The 19,595-nt window shown below is 40.6% G+C and overlaps 1 protein-coding gene across 1 annotated transcript in view; it reads right to left on the bottom strand.

Annotated features, from left to right (window-relative positions):
* vwa8 (von Willebrand factor A domain containing 8) overlaps positions 1 to 19,595 on the bottom strand; it is an 89,001-nt gene that overhangs the window by 46,844 nt on the left and 22,562 nt on the right. Inside the window, exons 13-21 of the mRNA XM_080903307.1 lie at positions 16,824 to 16,984; positions 16,461 to 16,574; positions 6,674 to 6,857; positions 6,308 to 6,385; positions 5,876 to 5,991; positions 5,566 to 5,666; positions 2,316 to 2,422; positions 955 to 1,026; positions 70 to 146 (exon numbers count right to left, since the gene is read on the bottom strand). Coding sequence (XP_080759433.1) covers positions 70 to 146; positions 955 to 1,026; positions 2,316 to 2,422; positions 5,566 to 5,666; positions 5,876 to 5,991; positions 6,308 to 6,385; positions 6,674 to 6,857; positions 16,461 to 16,574; positions 16,824 to 16,984 — 1,010 coding nt within the window. The remainder of the gene's footprint in view (positions 1 to 69; positions 147 to 954; positions 1,027 to 2,315; positions 2,423 to 5,565; positions 5,667 to 5,875; positions 5,992 to 6,307; positions 6,386 to 6,673; positions 6,858 to 16,460; positions 16,575 to 16,823; positions 16,985 to 19,595) is intronic.

The following is a 19,595-nucleotide window of genomic DNA, read 5'->3' as shown; positions in this document are numbered from 1 at the left end:
CTCATGAAGTTTGGTTTCAAAAAGGCTAGGACAGCAACAGAAAAATGATGCTATGGTGATTCTCCTCACCTGTGGAGCTGTAGATATTCTCTGGGCCTGTTGAGAAGGTGCAGGAACCGGTCCACAATTTTATTTTTGCCAACACCCTGTGGAGGGACATCATCATCAGTCTTTATATGTGGACTGTGTTTGTAGTTAGACCACAAAGATAGAAAGAAGCATCCATTTCAACTTTCAAAGAGGCAGGACTGAGAGGAAGACCCAACTGCATCCCTCTAATTTTGATGGTGCTTTGCTGTGACAGGGGCTGTTCTTCGGGACTCCCACCGGCATCCCACAGAGCCTGTCGGATCTCTCGGCCAGTCTGTCAGATGTCCAGTAAGTCGCTCTGACAGCTCGTAATGCCTCAGCGTGGACCGTGCATGGTCACACACTCAGATTTGCAAATGCCTTCTGCCACTCAGTCCCTCTCATATGCAAGCGCACAAATAAACACAAACACAGAAACACTCCTCTGGGCTCACAGCACACCATGTCCAGTCATCCATCCTCATCTATCCTCCCTTTAACCCAGCCCAGTTGGACAACGCTGGGGGCACAGAGTGTCCCCCAAGGAGTTGCTGCATGTGTCCTTATGTTACTTATGCCTTATGTGAACTGTGACTGCGCAGGGTTGGAGGGTGACATGAGGACGCAGGGAGTCTATTTCGTAACTCTTCCCTCCATGCTCGAACAGAGCTGACATGGGTGGCCTACTTCACTAAAAACCACTACTCCAGAAATTAGACAAAACCATGGTCTGCAAACACAGATCTGACCTCTGTTTATTTTACATGACAAAAAGTGGGTTTGTAATCCTGACCATAAATGGACCAAAGGTTGCCCAGGGTTCTTTTCTGTGGGCAGAGGAAATTACAATATGGTGAAATTAATACGCTTTCAAACATCACTCACCTGGTTTCCCACTAAGAGGAGGTGCTCTCCTAACAGAAAGTCTTTCAGCATGTCCTCCATCACCATCATGTGCTGCAGAGATATTTAAGCAAACACATATTCAGCTGAACAAGTAGCTCAGATTGTAATTTAACCCAGATGGATGTTGCAAAGAGCAATACTGCTTACAGTTGAGAATAAATCAGCTTAAAATGTATTAAAAACAACAAAGTTTGCTCAGAAAACAGGTCATTCATAAAGTAGGTCATCCTCGTTGCTTCCATCCTATCTCAACCTCTTCCACCTTTTTTATTTCGGACCAAAACACGGGCAGGCAGAGGAAAAAGCGCAAAATGGGGACATGAAGAAAGAGATAAATCATCAGTGTTGCCAGAGGATGTCACAGTATCATTACCATGGCTGGTTGTTTTTTGGATATACTGCAATTAATGTCACCAATAAGGCAAGGATTAGGCACAAGACACTAGCATTAAACCAAACAAAAACCTATTGATTTATCCGCTGAGGAAAGCGATCTGTGAACAGGATACCAAAGGCAAAATTTATGGAACTTGCTGCATTTAAAGATTTGATTCAGATTCAGCTGCTTGAGTTGTGATATTTGTTACCACTCAGCATCAATCAGCACAGAGCAACAGAAGTAGGACTGTGAAGAATCTGAAAAGAAAGATAAGCACTTGGAGTTCTGCCCATTTTCACCCCCACAGCATGTACCCTGAAGCCGATGTGACTTTTGTATTTTTGGCAACTGAACATTTTAAAAACTGAAAAACACAAAGTCCATCAGGAGGAAGCTTTTTAAAAATTTTTTGATCCTATTTAAACACCAAAACTCAATGTGTATCACACCAAACATTCAGCAGTAATCATGCCTGGCGTACACACGACGACACAGACAGTTAAGAATTTTATTATACCATAAAAAACCCCAATACCAACCAATCAGAGGTCGCTAACAGTGTATTGGGGCTGATGTTACTGCCAGGCCAGATTAGCATCTCTAAAACTATCTGATAAGGGTCCAACACAGATGAGAAAGAGCATGGCCAGAGGAAATATCAGCTAATACCGGAACTAAAAGCAAAATCCTTACACAATGAAAACTTTAATCTGACAAAGGCAAGTATGATAACGATGACAACAAGGGACAGAGCTGTGTTTTCATTGGTGTATGATTGCCTGAACTGGGTGGTGGTGAATCTGCAGAGCTAAGCTTTCTCAGTTTGAGGGAGAAAAAAAAAAGAGCAATTGAAATTCAGATTACGCTTTACAGGTTGTAATCTGCCTTAGCACTTATGTGATCAAATCTGGGTCATGTGCTGAGACTGAAAAAAGTCTTTTCCAGCCCTCTCACAGCTTACCTGGGGATTATCATAGAAGAGCACGTCAGGAACCTTCATTTTCTGGTCAGCATTGTAGATGGGAGCGGAGACACTCCCAATGGTCAACACACCGTCCTTTACCATACCTGTAGAAATACAGCAATGTGGGCCATAAACATGATGTCAATGGAAAATTGTATTTAGTAGTCAGTATAATCTTTTAGTGATATAAGTTTGCATATGGTAGAATACTGCATGTAGTTATTTGTATTAGGAAATATTCAACCATGTATACTTAGAGGCATATAATTAATTGTGTGTGATCTCTAACAGGCTGCAGGCTTGGGGTGCATCCCAGGAATGCACCCCCACGTCTGGGAGCATGAGAGCTCATACCTTGTTTTATTGTTTTACGGCAGGATTAACGTAGCTATGTCTGTTTTAGTTTAAGTGCTTCTTTACATATAGATGAACTGCTGGACTTCCTCACCATGTTATCTAGGGTGGGGGAGACTACCCCCTTTCCTGACCAAGGATGTACCTTTTGTGCTCTCATGACCCTTTGATCAGCAGGACGGACACACACACACACACACACACACACACACACACACACACACACACACACACACACACACACACACACACACACACACACACACACACACACACACACACACACACACACACACCTACTGAAGTATAAATAAAGATTGGGGCAGTTTCTTAGTGCGAGTCTCAGTCTGGAGGCTGCCCTTGCTAGCAAGAAGTTCTGTGTGTTTCTCTTCTCTGAGTCTTTACTGAAGAAGTGTTTTAGAATATTTTCCCTAACACATGGGCTTCTTCATTTAGACTGACTAATGCTGGGAATGGTTCCTTTTACCCCAACTCAGACTTTGAGATGCAGTGATTTGACCGTACAAACTGCAATAAAACTGCATTTTCTCACATGCAGCCCATGCCCAAACCTTTCTGGACATGACAGAAACGCATGTGAGACAGAGGTGCCTCTAGAATTTTTTAATTATAGGGGTGGCCATATGGGAGCCACTAAAAATATTGGGGTGGGACACAAAAAAGAGAATTTACAGTTTTATTATGCTGTTGTCAAAAAAGAGAGAGTGCTTGCAGTACTGGTGCCTTCTGGAGCTGTTTAATTGAATTGTCTAAATAATAATCGGGCGTGCTGTGTGGTACAGCCAAGTTTGTGCTTTATCTTTGGTGAGTAAAATGTTATTATTATTATTAGCAGACACCTTAGGACTTCACCATCTTGTACAAATATTCTCACTTCTGGCTCAAAAATAAAATAAAATCCAAGTCTAACGCTCCAGAAACCTATGACGCCATGGTGGCTAGGTCTATCTTTTAAGTACAGTCTTTGATGAAAATATAACATTGGACACTTTAACCTGCTGCTGCTGAATACAAAGTTGGTGTGATGTCAGATTGTGCTGATGCACGACTATCAAAGCTAACAGGAAATATTCTTCCAGTGGAAAAGAAGAACTATCAACATTCATAACATAATGTGGATGAATAATGCATATCAGAAATCTGATACTGTCATTCATGTCTAGAAGATGTATCAGTGTAGTTGGCAAAAATTCGGAAACGTTACATTTCTATTGCTTTTTTGTTTTTGTTTAGGTACCTTGCCTGTACTGCAGGCAGCACGTGTATTGAAGCTGCAGTTCTCTCAGAACTGACAGGGACAGCATACTAGTGTCCTTAAATGCTGAAGAAGGAGCAATACACCCAAAAGCACAGGGGAAACTGCAGGCAGAAGATGGTAACTAATGCTGCTACTGCAAAATCTCTGCCCATGCTTTAAGAAAGGCAACAGGGCTATACACAAACAATGCTAATGTTGCTAATTTCAAAGCAAAGGAGAAAATACCTCAAATTTCATGAAGCAGCTAAAAGCATGGAATTACAGTTTCATTAAGAATTCCAGGTGGATGAGTTTCAATTCAACATTCACCATTCAACAACATCCACAGAATTATCCTTCTTATGTTATCCTGAAATACACATTGGCGCTTTGTATGAGACAGCTGGCTGTGCCAGGTTAAAATCAGCTTTGCCCCATCAGTTACAATATTTGCAGTAGCTAATATAGAAATGCTTAACTGAGCATAATCTAATGAATGTCATACCTCATAGTGACATTAGCAAGCTACTAAGGAACCAACCCAACATTTCCTGCTAACAAAGCATTGTGCCAACATTTTAAGTAAACAACATGCCACCACCAAGTTAGTGGATTCAAACTACTTTTTTGACAAAGGAGGTTAAAAACATGGAAGAATCATTTTGTTTTGACATCAAATGAGCATCAAGAATCATGTACCAATATTAGTAACCCAGTAGTAAATATCCTGGATTGTGACATGTAATACAAAGAAAAATAATCCATGGAGTTCCACAGCATCCTTTTATTTTATGTTTTGATCTTACCTACAATAGCATCATTAGCTGCTTTGTCACTGAGCATTTTGTCACCAGCTTTTTAGTGATAATAATCCCACTCACTGGTTTACATGAGTGGTGCTCCTAGTTCTCACATGCCAACTCACAATCGAACACTAATCACACACTCAAGTGATCCACTGTTCAAATTATTAGTGCTTTGGAAAACATCCATTTTACCTGTAACCAGAATAATTGCATGCATGAGTCAAATGAGAGAGTCAAACCTGATTTTTGACAATGCTGAGAGGTGCTTGTGAGTCAGAAGACGAGATTATTTTGGGTTGAGCTGTTTGTTTTCTTTGAGGCCAGCTGAATCCTGCTTTCCATCTTTTAAATAATACATGTGCCTGCGCTACCAGTATGTCCACACAGTAGAAGTCGACATTTATTCTTTACAAGGAAACATCACAAGTTCAGAATGAATGCTAAGAGACAAAACTTTCCGGCTACCAGCTTTACAAGTTATTTGTCATTTATCGTGCATTGTTCCATTTCTGTAGAATAAGCGATTGAGGTTGCCTTTGGAGGGGGGTTACAGTTCTATATTCAGTTATTAACCTATGTTCCGTAATATTGGTACAATAAAGACTTTATTGCTGTATGTAAATGAAGCGAACTGATTTGTGCTTCTGCTGGTATACAGTGCTGTGCAGAAGTCTTGAGTCACAATCTTAATGGTCCTCTATGAATCATTCAAGAACAAAAAAGGCACCTAACTAAAGGGATGAGCCTGTGTTATGTCAACAACACATAACACACAATTTCGCATAATATACCATTTTAAATCTAATTGATCTAAGTGACTGGAACTCACAGGGATAATCAAGAGAGCGATCAGCGGGGTCTGTTGCATCCTGTATGGAGCAGTTCATGAGGTTTTTTTGAAGAGAGGAACGGGCCAGGCTGGGCAGGAATCTAAAACACACGCACACACACACAAAATAAAAACCCACACAGTTGCCTTGTTTTTATGACACACAAATCAAATATTAACATTAATTTCTGTGTATCCATATTGCTGAAACCTAACCCAGCCATCACAGAGTGAGATGTGGGGTCTACCCTGGACAGCTTGTGTGTGTGTGGGTGTGTGAGAGAGAGAGAAAGAGAGAGAGAGTGTGTACCTGGAGAGACAAGCCTTATTAACTGCGTGAGTGATGCTCTCCTCAGGGTGCTGAGAGAGACGGCGACAGATCCTTAGCAGCTGTCTAGTGGAGAGAGACGAGGCCAGAGACTGTGCCTAGCAACAGACACCATACATGAGTAGCCTCCAAACATCTCTACCTTTATATCTGCACGAAAAAATATCTGCAATCTGACACGTGACTGTTGGACTGTACACTTCTGACATCCATTTACACCACCTGGAACGAGAACAACACCTGTATTTTGGGAAGTTTCTCAAAACTCCACTACCATTTACCTGTGTCTGTAGTTTGTCACATGCTAGGTCTGGTGAAGTAAACCCAAAATTCTGTTGTAATAATGCAGTAATAATGTTCATGTCCCGCCCACCATTTGGGAACTGCTGCCATATGTAAAGCACACACACTTACTGTGGGGTCATTTGTCTTGCGGAGACTGTGTGCGAGGTGCAGTAGCTGCTCTGCTCCTTCCATCGGTACATTAGGAGCCTAAAAACAAAAGAAGAAAAAGAAGCCAAGAAGGACTTATGATGAGAGTGGAAACAGAGGCGTTGTCTTCCAGTTAGAAAAATACTGGCAAACACCAGTGCTACCCCTCAGCCTCCTAGAGACACATGTATGGGATCAATTTCAAAATCCTACGTCGCCTTGTTTTCCAGTTATCAAATTCAAAGGATTTTAACAAAACTTGACCACTGACCTTTGACCAAGGTCAAGGTCACTGAGATTGAAACCCATCCAAGATTTTTAGTAGGTCTCAGTATTTGCATGTCTCACCAGTCCCTGTATGAGGCCCATCTCCTCTTCTTTGGCCAGCGGCATGACATTGTGGTAAAGGAACATAGTGAGCACCTCGGGGCCCAACCACTGCTGAGCTCTGCTGTTGCTGCCTGCACTCCCCACGACAGGGGGTTCTGCTAGGGCCAGCACTCTGAACGATGGATGAATGGGGAAAACTGATCTAAAAAGACACAAAAATAAACACACACATTGGATCACGCTGGCACACAAGTTGAACATCTGTTCAAGTCGATGTGGAACGTAGGTGCACACAGTGTTGCTCACGGATGTATCCGTTTGCATGTGTGTCCTAGCCAATCGAGCTCAGGGTTAAGAGCATGACTTTTGACAGCTGCCCATGAAATCTTCTGATTCAAGAGGACAGCAATGTCCATTTCTATCAAACCACGGAGACACCCATGCTGCGGCAGGATATATTTACACTACTGTGGGCAAAGTGGGCGCTAACCATCATCCAAGTCACTGGATGAATGTGTGGGAAGATATTTTATGCATAAAAACACACTCCACTATCTGCTGTACTCCCTCTGTTTGGTTGTATAATGTAGTGAGTATGAAACATTTAATTGTGTGAGATCCTGTTTCTCTTTAAACTTTATTCTACCTTATTCTAGTTGCTCAGACCTTTGCTGGTTAACTACTCCCTCAGTTTTCAACCGATTTAAACTTTATACTGTTCTGCTCCTTCTGCTAATGCCAGCTATATCTTTTCATGCTAATAACGTTTATACTTTTTGAGATATTAAGCTTTTTATTCAATTTTTGGGCCAATTTTGCTTAATGGGACCACATTATCAGTGTGATCACCAGTTTTGCTTGCCAGGCTGAGCCATGTTTTAGCTCAGTGAGATGAGCAGCTGTTCTCAGAGCAGGAGTTCGAATCCCGCTTATGACAAAAAAAAAATCAGTTGACAGTTCAACTGTTTAAACTCTTTTCAACACAAATTTCAGCTTTTTCACCCCTTTTTAGCAGAATGTTCACTTTTTCCACTACTTTTCAGCACAAATTCCAGCTTCTTCAGCTGTTTTCAGCACAAACTTCAGCTTCTTTACCTCTTTTTTTTTTGCAGAAATTCTGCTAATTCACCTGTTTTCAGCACAAAGTTCTGCTTCTTAATCTCTTTTTAGGCAAGGCAAGGCAAGGCAATTTTATTTGTATAGCATACTATCAGCACAAGGCAATTCAAGGTGCTTTACATGATTAAAATAAAACACAAAACACTATAAAAGTAAAATACAGGAAAACATTTACAAGAAAGCATTTACAATAAAACAATAATCAAGACAATAATTTATATGAAAAAATTTAAACAAAGAAGTAGAGAGCCATAATAGGATCAGTTACTCATAAGCAAGTCTAAATAAGTAAGTTTTAATTTTAGACTTAAAAGAGTTCAGTGTCTCTGCAGCTTTAAATTCTCCCGATAGTGTGTTCCAGATGTGAGGAGCATAGAAACTAAAAGCTGCTTCTCCATGTTTAGTTCTGGTTCAAGGGACGGTCAATAAACGAGAGCTGGAGGACCTGACTGATCTAGATGGTTTGTACCATGATAGCAGATCTCTAATGTACTCTGGTGCTAACCCATTCAAAGATTTATAAACTAATAAAAGCACTTTAAAGTCTATTCTCTGAACTACAGGGAGCCAGTGTAATGACTTTAGAACTGGAGTAATGTGCTCTATTTTCTTGGTTCTAGTGAGAACACGAGCAGCAGCGTTCTGAATCAGCTGCAGTTGTCTAATTGATTTTTTGGGTAAACTTGTGAAGATACTGTTACAGTAGTCAAGCCGGCTAGAGATAAATGCATGGATGAGTTTTTCTAGGTCTCCTTGTGTCATCAGTCCTTTAATCCTAGAAATGTTCCTCAGGTGACAGAAGGCTGACTTTGTTATAACTTTTATGTGGCCCTGGAGGTTCAGGTCTGAGTCCATTATTACACCTAAATTTCTGGCCTGATTGGTAGTTTCTAGTTGGACCAGTTTGAGCTGATTACTGATATTTAATCAATCTTTTTTGGGTCCAAAGATAAGTACTTCAGTTTTGTTATTGTTCAGTTGAAGGAAATTATGAGACATCCAATTATTAATTTGCTCAATGCATTTATTAAGAGTTTGGATAGGTTCAATATCACCTAGTGACATTGAGATATAAAGTTGAGTATCGTCTGCATAATTGTGGTAGTTAATATTATTGGTGGTTATAATCTGGCTTAACGGGAGCATGTAAATGCTAAATAAGAGGGGTCCTAGGATGGAACCCTGGGGGGCATGTGATTTCTATATTTTGTGATGAAAATTGGCTAATTGACACATAGAAGTTCCTGTTCTTAAGGTAGGACTTGAACCAGTCAAGTGCTGTACCAGAAAGTCCGGCCCAGCTCTCTAGACGCTCCAGTAATATATCATGATCAACGGTGTCAAACGCCACGCTAAGGTCCAGTAGTACCAATACTGTGGATTTCCCACGGTCAGTATTTATACGGATGTCATTAAACACTTTGACAAGGGCTGTCTCAGTGCTGTGGTGCCTACGAAAACCAGACTGATAAATATCAAAGCGATTGTTCATTGTGGGAAAGCTGTTTAACTGCTGGAAAACAGCTTTTTCAATAATTTTACCGATACATGGAAGATTAGAGATTGGTCTGTAGTTCTGCATTAATGTGCTGTCTAGGTTCTTTTTCTTTAATATTGGTTTGATAACTGCTGTTTTTAAGGCTTTGGGAAAGACACCTGATAGAAGGGATGCGTTAACTATTTGGATCAGATCCTCCCTGATGGCTGGGAGGACCTTTTTAAGAAATAATACTATATAATAATATATCCAAGCAGCAGGTGGCAGAGCTTAGATTCTCAATAATTTTATCGAGGCTTGATTGATTTATTGTTTGAAAGTGAGTCATTTTCTCTGCATAAGTGCTAATTGGGCTTAACGTCGGTATTGGGGTTGAAACTAATGTGCCAATCAATCTTCTGATTTTCAAGATCTTTTCAATAAAGAAGCTGGCAAATTCATTGCAGGCCCTGGTGGAGCTTAGTTCAGGGGTTATTGCCACTGGAGGAGTAATTAATCTCTCCACTGTAGCAAATAATGTCCTAGCATTATTGTTTTTTCTATGAATAATCTCAGAGAAAAATGACTCCCTTGCATCCTTCAGGGATAGTTGATACTTATTCAGCCTCTCTTTATCTCGCAGTGAACCTGGAGTTGAGTTTTCCGCCATTTTTTCTCAGCACGCCGGCACTCTCTTTTTTCATTACATACCAGTGGATCACTTCTCCACGGAGACTTCTTTTTACTAGAGACAGTTTTAACCTTGAATGGTGCAATCTTATCCATCATGTCTAAGATTTTGGATAGAAAATCATCTGTCAGTTTGTTTACTGAATGTGTGTTGGTGGATGTTGGTGATTTAAACAAGGTGGAAGTGTACATCAGTTTAAAATATTCAGCTGAGTTTTCTTTAAGGAAGCGTTTTTTAACAGTGATCTTACTCTGATTAGGTATATTGGCTAAGATGTTGCTATCAAATGAAATGCAGAAATGATCAGATAATGCAATATCAGTAATGGCAATGTTAGAGATATTTAGATCTTTGCTAATACGTAGGTCCAGAGTGTGTCCTCGATTATGCGTTGGCTCACTAATGTGCTGGATTAGATCAAAGTTATGGAGGACATAATTCATTGCTTTTGTTCTGCTATCTTGTGGCTTGTAAGTATGAATTTTAAAATCTCCCACAATTGCTATCTGGTCATAGTCTAGACATATTGCAGAGCAAAGGTCATTGAAATCATTAAAAAAGTTTGTATTAGATTTTGGTGGTCTATATATGTTTAGAAATAAAACTTTGTTTGGTTCATTTATTTCAATAACTAAATATTCAAATATATTTAGCACAATTTTCAGGTTCCTTATCTCTTTTTTGCTGAACATTCAGCATTTTCACCTCTTTTCAGCACAAATTCCAGATTCTTTTTTTAGCAGAAACCTCAGCTTCTCTTCCTCTTTTCAGCAGAAATTCTGCTGATTCACCTCTTTTTAGCGCAAAGTTCTGCTTCTTTACCCCTTTTCAGTAGAAACTTCTCCTGAAAGTTTCACTGCCCTCTCTTACCATCGGAGTGAATTTGGGACAGACACAAAAAAAAAAATGTCTAGTGACAATTTCTGAATAATATAAAGAATTTCACAACACAGTGAACTAGAAAAACCTTCATAAAAACAAGAGAAGACATTTTTTCAGCCACATGAAAATATCTTGAACAACAAAGAGTGGAAGAACTGAAAGGCCTTGTTATTGTTACGCACTGTTTTTTGCATGGTGAGGTGCTCGTTGCCAAGATCTAGCTCCTCTGTCAGATGATGTTGTGTATGTGATGAACTTTGTCAGGACAAGACCTCTGAGAAGCTGCATACATCCATCTTCATGTGACGAAATGGAAGCAGACGCACAACAGCTTTATTATCCATACGGAGGTCTGAAAGTTGTCGAGGGGCAAAGCCTGTCTATATGAGCTGCAGAAGGAACAAAAACTGTTTTTGACTGCTGAGAGGAACAGTGATGAGTGGTGTGTGCGGCTGCCATACAAGGAGACATCAACACTGCCGCACTGTGTGACATAACAGGTAAACATCTGGAAAGTCTTAGAGAGAAGTTGTCATTTTATTTCCTTTGAACTTTCGCTGAATGCCTTCACTGGGATATGAACCACAATAGATCAGCAGCAGTTTTTGGAAAGGAAGTGATTTGGTAAGAGCAGGAGGAACTAACTGAACTGAGACAAGCTAAGCTCTGCTGATCTACCTTTGGACAGTTTTTAGCCGACTACACTCCACCCTTTTCCGGCTGAGAACCATGGCCTCAGATTTGGAGGTGCTGATCCTCATTCCCGCTGCTCCAAACTCGGCTGGGACCACCACCCCGGTCTGCCAGTCCACAGGTACTGCCCCTGATCTCCACGCAACATTGTAGAGGCGTGTCAACCAGGACAGCCCTACAACGTCCAGAGCCTTCAGGAACTCGGGGCGGACCTCATCAACACCAGGGGCTCTGCCACCAAGGAGTTGTTTAACTGCCTCAGTGACCTCGCCTCCAGAAATTGGGGGGGTCATTCCCCTCATCCCCAGACTGTGCTTTCTCCTCGGAAGTCGTGTCAGTGGGATTAAGGAGGTCCTCGAAGTATTCCTTCCACCGCCTGACAATTTTCTCAGTCGAAACCAAACCGATTTGCTCAGTTGTAAATAAAACAGCAAAGTAAACGTGACCCGACAAACAAAACCTGAGTGAATTAAGTCCAGTTAAACACTGGACCACTGAACCACTGAGTGCTAACACTCAGGTGAGGTTTCAAAGCAGTGTGCCGGTGATTGGACATAAGCCGCTGATAAAGTGGGTTCACCAATAAAGTGCTCTGTTGGGAAACAAGCTCCAGCAGCTCTGCACTCAGGGAAAAAACGATATTTACTTATCTTGTGCAGAAAAATGTGCCGACATTGCGTTAAATCGAGCACCGGCTGCCCAGTTAAACTGTGACTATCACCAGGTAACGTGGGCGTGTTTCTTGAATTAGCAGCAGGTGTTAAACAGCTGACAAGTGAGGAGGAGGATGCATGCAAGTAAACTGAGGGTCTGTTGAGCTGATCGCTGGTGTCGTGAGAAAAATGTCAGCTCCTTCTTTATGTTACAGAAGCACAGAGACACAAGACCAGGCGGAAAGAGACGATCGTTCGGTGCAAATGAGAATCTGCGAATGCAACATGTGGAACACGGAGAGTGGAATATGTAAACAAACCGGTTAACGTAACCCCCCCCCCTGCCTTTTTCCCCGAAAAACAAACAAGCTAAAAAAAAACCCAAAAAAAACCTGTCAAGATGGAACACCGGGGCTGTGAGCTTGGTACACTCTGTCAGCTGACTGTTAGCAGAGCTAGTGACATCTCTGAAAACACCTGAGCACTTTTGTAAACATGTTCTATGTTGACAACCTGACCAGACATGTGAAGATTAGTCTTGACTTACTTGGCACGGCAACCAATCAAATGTTAGAGAAGCTGCAGTGGCAGCGTTAACCCCGCCCACTTAGTTTGATGGGTGAGGCTGACAGATAAAATTATTTCAAGGTGAGACATGAAGGGGACAATAGTGCCATAATGAATTAAATAAATAAATTATTAAATAATTCATTAAAATGGTTAATAATTAATTAAATGTGTCAATAATTAATTAAATGTGTCGTATATATTTATTAAATTAATTATTTCCAATTTTAATTAATTATTGCCACATTTAATTAATGATTTAATGGTGTATTTAATTAATTCATTATGTCAGTCCTGGCGTTCCATACTTGTGCAGACGTATACTGCGAGAAAAGTACTGAAACACGACTAATTTGCATGAGCATGTACATGTCCTCCATCTGGCTGTGTATGCTAGGCTATCACCAGCTTCTGCAGCTCCATCAACAAGCATTTGGGCGCACTCTGAGGAGGGTGCATTTGCTCGCAGATGAAAGAGGGTGTTGTTAAAACAGCGCTATTATTATAATTTTTTCTGTTGACTAGTTGTATTAGCTCCATCATTATTAGCAAACTTACTCATGGGCAAATAAATAAATCGCCCTTGTAAAAACTTTCAACGATAGGCTCGATATATTCGTCCAAACGCCCAACCCTAACACACACACACACACACACAAACTAGAAGGTTCTTTCTTCTTGCTCTGACTTTGTCAAATCTATGTTTCCTACTGGATACACTTCATCTGAGCCACAGGAGTGGGAGAAGTGGAAGTGGGTTTATTTAAGCCCAGACACCCCACCACAAACATCCTTCCTGCCAGCTTCGGTGGGGGGTTTTAAAAAGTGCATGCTCATACATACACACAGAGGCACTTCACGAGTTACATGCAGGGTCAAAACCATCAACAGTTGTTCACATGTAAAATATGCAAGATTGTTGCCCCCACTCCCTCACACCACCCCCAAAGAGGTTTTAACGGAGTTGGGAAAACTGGGAGAAAAATAAGTATACCTGAAAACTGGAAATCATGCCTTTGACTTCCAGCAGTCACTGTCAACACACATTGTCACACTCAACCCACTCCCAGTACCACTGCTCTAACGCAGTTTGTCTTTTTGTTGTTACCAGTTTTGTTAATTAGGAAGCACAATGGGCAGTCAGAAAATAAGAAGAAAATGGATGTGTAGTGTATAAAAAGTGTCTGATCTTATGAGAATGTTCTCAAATGCTGCAGATCCAAGCATTCTTCTTTACTTTGGGCTATTTTAAGAACCAATGTAACCCAGCCATAAATTACATATTGTTATAATTACACAAAATGTGTTCCTTATACCTGACTGTTAGGACCTCCAAGCCTGTAGTTATATTCATTATTAGTTGGAGCCCCTCCTCATTGTTCTTCTTCTTCTTTGGTGCAACCCTATAAATACAGTGTACCCCTTTGGCCTCTCCCCTTTTCTACAATTCCCCTGTGGGAGAGGTGGGTGTCATTTCTTTCCAGACACTGTATAACACACATATAATGTATATTTATCCACCCTGATGCTTCTGATTGTGATTTTAGTTCAATTATTGCCATCATTGTGCTTTTTTTTGTGAGATGCTATAAATGTGTAGTATGTGTGTGTCACAAATGTGTTTTAGGCGCCATTAACGCTAGCATGATATATAATTATAATATAATTCTGGCTAGCTTGGAAGTTGTGATGGGTTGAGCTAACCCTCTCCCCCACTGTTTGTATTTGGTCGTAGGAGCTGGAGCGAGCAAGTTATTTACTCGGAGGTCTTTCTTTCTTTTACCTTTCTTTGTCAGGTATGTCGGATTTTGTGTTGGTGTTTTTTTTTTATCTTATGTCAAATATGTCCCATGTAAGTTCGTACTTTATGTTTAATGTAAAAATAAATGCAGCCCTTTTTCTACAATTCCCCTGTGGGAGAGGAGCTTTCTTTCTTTTACCTTTCTTTGTCAGACACAACGCAGAAACACACCGGTTACACTAACATCTTGTAAGACAGTCTCTGTGATATTATCCTCAGAATATGTTAGATGAAAGAGATCCAAAAGAGAGATACAACTCAAACACACGCACCTATTACAAGTCCTACAGTGAGTTTCAGTATCAAACCAATGAAACCAACAAAAATCAGCTTCTCACTCTCTTTTAATTTTTATGGAATAATGTTTTGTCTTCACTCTCTGCTCCCCACATGTTTAAAACAAAGAAAACTTCACATACACTACTGTGCAATAGTCTTGAGCTCCCCCTGATTTCTTTATATTTTGCCTACAATGAGCCTGACTTTAGTCATCTGTAGTCAAGTGGTCTGAAAAGAAAGACATTGGCTGCCTTTTCTATCATATTCAGTTCAGTCTTTGTGCCTGACCATTTACAGAGAAATGTCTTTGTTTGTTATCGTTTTTCCCTAAACCGCTTAACACTGACCTATGAATCATTCAAGCATTTTAAAAAAGCACTGAACTTATGAGATACATCACTATTGGGTCGACACAAAACAGGCAACCTAAGACAGAACCCATTTTAAATTATATCTTTAGTCACTTTGTTACTAGCAACCTGTTAAAAAAAACATACAATGTATGTAATACATGTGTGTAATGTATCCTATTTCTTTGGTTGAATCTACAAAAAAGGAGTTGGCATAAAATAGTATTCCTGCACCAACAACGCATGTTTCAGCATGGTGTGCAGTGCATCCTCAAAAAATAAGAAGTGGTAGGCATGAAAAAAAATCCAACTGTAGTAGACGAGGAGTATATGACTCATGAGAGGGGGAAAAAATACAGTAAGACCCAACACAGTACCTGAGAGATGCATCTGGACCTTCAGTTTACAACCTGGGTTATAATAAAACTGTAAACTGTGCAAACTGTTTTTACTCACTTGGAGTTTAGGTGGGTTACACAAAGTTGGGATGCACAGTCAGCCAAGAGTAGATGTCATTAGATATGTTATCAAGCAGACACAGGAGCTAAGGACATTTAGTGATGGGGACAGGATTGGCAGTAAAACAGGTATCAGCCACCAAAAATAATAAATCTAATATTTTCTATTAATTCTATTTTTTATATGATATTCATTTGTTTCAGACAGTTGTTCCAACAAGGAACTTAAACTCCTGCACTCTTAGCAAACACGGCTAAATTTTTTGATTTATAAAAAACACTAGAGCTGTACTTCTTCTGCTTCCTCAGTAGGTTGGTAAGTTTGTGTTACTGTGTCACTAAGGTGCTAGTTTTTGTTATTTCAGTAAGTATCCTGTGCCAGTACCCTCACTTCTTGTACTCTTGTTGAAACGACAGCTACATTTTTTAGCTTATTCTTTCTCATCCTTGTTGACTGGTGCCACACAAACAATGCTCCTCTGAAGGCTTTTGAATCTAAAATTTAAGAGAAGGTGAACTACAACTTTACTTTTACACTTGAATATATTATTTATTTTATCACTCCATTCCATCACTTTAAGCGTGAGCCTGGAAGCTGAAATAGACAAGGGACAGTGGAGATTTGGGATTTCACGAGTGTGCAGTTAGAGAAGAGGTGAAAGCACTGCCATGGCTTTATTGTCTTTAAGAATTCAAACATAGGTCAAACTTGTGATATTTGTTACTGTCTTTAAAAAAACAAAACAAAAAAACACTGTCACATTTCCAAGTGTGATCACCTTTCGTACAATTAACCCAAATGTGTGTGATAACCTGTGTGCATGCATGTGTGTACCTCTCTTGCAGTTCCTGGTCACTTAAATGTAGTTGTTCCTTTAGAGTCTGGTATCTGTCCCACCTCAGCAGCCTGGTCCCATCATACAGATCTATCTCCCTGTCATGGAGTAACCTGGGGCAAGAAAATAAAATCTGAGAAATGAGCTGAGTGGTGTGTGTTTGTTTGTTATTTTACAGCACCGTCTTCCTTTATTAAGAAACTGAAACAATAAGAAATACATTAAAGCAGAACCTTAGCTGCTGTGGAGCGTTCTGAAAGGAGAACACAGAGTACAGATGGCACAGATAACAAAAAACCCAATATCAACAGAGCATTTGGAAAATATCACAGCAGCTACATCCAGGAAATGAGCCAAAGCACCTGGATAGTACAGCCAAGGTTCCCAGGTTGACTCTGTGTATGCCGTCGAGAAGCAGCAGCTTGCCCTCCATGGCAGCAGTGACCAGTGGAGATGGCCTCCATGCTGTGTCCCCATTTGGGAGCGTGTACCTCTGTTGGAGAAGGTCCCTGACTGTCATGTCCTGGGAATCAAACACAATGGAGGGAGGTGTGTGATAAAGGCAAGAAAGTGGGAGATGGAAAATGAACAGCAGAGACAGATGTGTACAGCAGGTTGGCAGAGCAAAAAAGATCTAAAAATAGTCAGAAGTGATTCTGTCTGCGATTGCGTTTAGTAACTGTGAAGACAAGATGACAAATGCACCAGCTTTCCATTTTTCCCTCCTTTAACTCTGTTCCCAGATGGTTTGGCCCAGCTGCTAAATGCAATATCTCTACTTTACAGATAACACTGTCTGTTAAGCAAGACTGTCATATTCACTATCATGCTGCCATGTCATGGTAAAGACAGGGGGTAGACGAGGGAGGACAAGTGCAGAATTTGTTCTAGGCAGTGATTACTGCAATCCTAACAGCTTCACAGCAACATACTACTCATTGCTTTCTTGAATTAAAGAGAATTAGGTACAGCTGTAACAGCAGCTGGTATGAGAGAGCTTCATTTTGTCACAATATCAAGTTCAAACATTAAAAGACTCAGAGGAAGTGTCATTCGTCCTAGATCTGGTGACATTTATCATTTCTACGCATCATAAACCCCTCAAGTCCTGTCTATTATTTTCACATTTTTATCTAACAGAACAGACAGTGATGCATTCAGTGAGAGCTCCAACAAGTAAGGCCACACTGATAAACATGGGACATAACAATACTATATCTCCCCATCACCAGGCTGGAGTGAAAGCCTGAAAGCCTTATAATAAATCAGAGAGACTGGTGCTATTGAACCAGGTAAAAAATTTTTTAAATGTCATCAAAAAAAAAAAACATCAACAGTGCCCATGCGAAGGATGGTATTCTATACATATGCTCTTTAAAAGATTTTCTGCAAACTGTTTTATGACGATCCTGATGAAGGTCATGAGTCAACCCCCCCCCCCCCCCCCCCCCCCCCCCACACACACACACACACACTCAGCTTGTTGAAGGACACAATCTATATTCTGTTCTCTAGCCTGACATGTCACTTTGCTTTCCCAAAAATGGGGTTTTCAGAGTTGACCAGATGAATTGTGTGGTGAAGGATTCCACAATTCCCGCAGCACAGGTCACCCCTGACCTCAGCTAGCTAAGAATAGCAGCTACATGATGCATTCATACATACAGAGCTGCAGCACACCCGCTTCCTTCACAATTATCACCGAGCTGACTACATTCCACACACACACATATTGCACACATGCACTGTACACTCATTCAAAATTCTAAAAGCAATAAAAAAATCAAAATAAATTAACCAACTGAGCATGCACTTCAACTTATGCTTTTCCCTATTTTCTCTCATATATACATATTGCTCAAAAAAATTTACACGAACACTTTTTCATCAGAGAACAGCATCAAGTCCATTAAAATTCTGGGATTTTGATCTGATTGGTTAGGTATCGGGATGATGCCCTGGTCCAGATCTGGGTGGGCACCATCCATCATCTCAGAAGGCCAGAACAGCTTCAATATAAGATACATAAGCATTATATTTACCTGTCAATCATGCAAAGTTAATCTAGTAAAGTCCAAATTTTTAAATATGAAGCTGGAAATTAGCATAACAGAGCCACTTAAATCTAAGAAGACTTTTAATAAAATACCCTCATAGCAACATTTGCTTGCCTCTCCACCCTACTGGTTGGGGTTCTCTATGGCAGTATCACACTGGGGCCTACACATTCCAGAGAAATAACTGACGCAACAGTTAAATGAATAAGCAATCTCATGCTGAGTGTGCACGGTCATGCCGGGCTGTGCCAAGGTGCAAAAGCATCTGGACATCAGTGCCAGAGTATAAATTGTTGTTAACAAAATGCTGTGTCCGCATGTAGTGCTGGGAGCCCAAGGTAGACAGAACAGTGCTACACCCTCTTCATGACATATCTGAGTTATCTGAGGCACTGGTAATCAGAGATGGGCAGTAACGCGTTACTTGTAACGCGTTACTGTAATCTGATTACTTTTTTCAAGTAACGAGTAAAGTAAGGGATTACTATTGCAAAATCAGTAATTAGATTACCGTTACTTTCCCGTAGGAACGCTGCGTTACTGCGTTACTAAAACCGTGATTTTTTTTGCGAGAATGTCTCATGACAGTGACGTAAGCAAGTGCGACGTTGGTGACAGCAGCTGTGTGCAGATCAACAATGGATAATATATCGAGTGCAGAGAGAGTATGAGCGTGCAGCGTTTAAAGCGTGGAAGTACTGACCTTACTTTGAGTTTGATTCCATAAAAAGTGACAAAAACATTAGTGTCCATCGTGCGTGGGAAGAAAACTTCTTTTTACAGCGAAAAAACCCCTAAACTTCCGAGCAAGCACCGAGTAGCTACGACGTGATGGGAAACTCACAGAGACACTCGCGCGGATTCTTCAACTGACCGCAGCACACCTGCACCAGGGTAACCCTCCGCCTACCCTGCTCCTGCTTTACAGGCGAAAATAGAGCAAAAGGACCGCTGAGTCTTTGACTTTATTTATTTTCTGCTGTGTTTTACTTGCATCTGTTTGAAAGAGTGAGTGAAAACACAAAAAATATTTTATTTTATGTGCTGGAATGTGTAGAAAATAGGTTTAAATGTTAA

Source organism: Rhamphochromis sp. 'chilingali' (genome assembly GCF_963969265.1).
Source record: "Rhamphochromis sp. 'chilingali' genome assembly, chromosome: 14".
Taxonomy (NCBI): domain Eukaryota; kingdom Metazoa; phylum Chordata; class Actinopteri; order Cichliformes; family Cichlidae; genus Rhamphochromis; species Rhamphochromis sp. 'chilingali'.
Note: the sequence above shows the minus strand (reverse complement) of the source record. Positions and strands in the feature narration are given on the sequence as shown.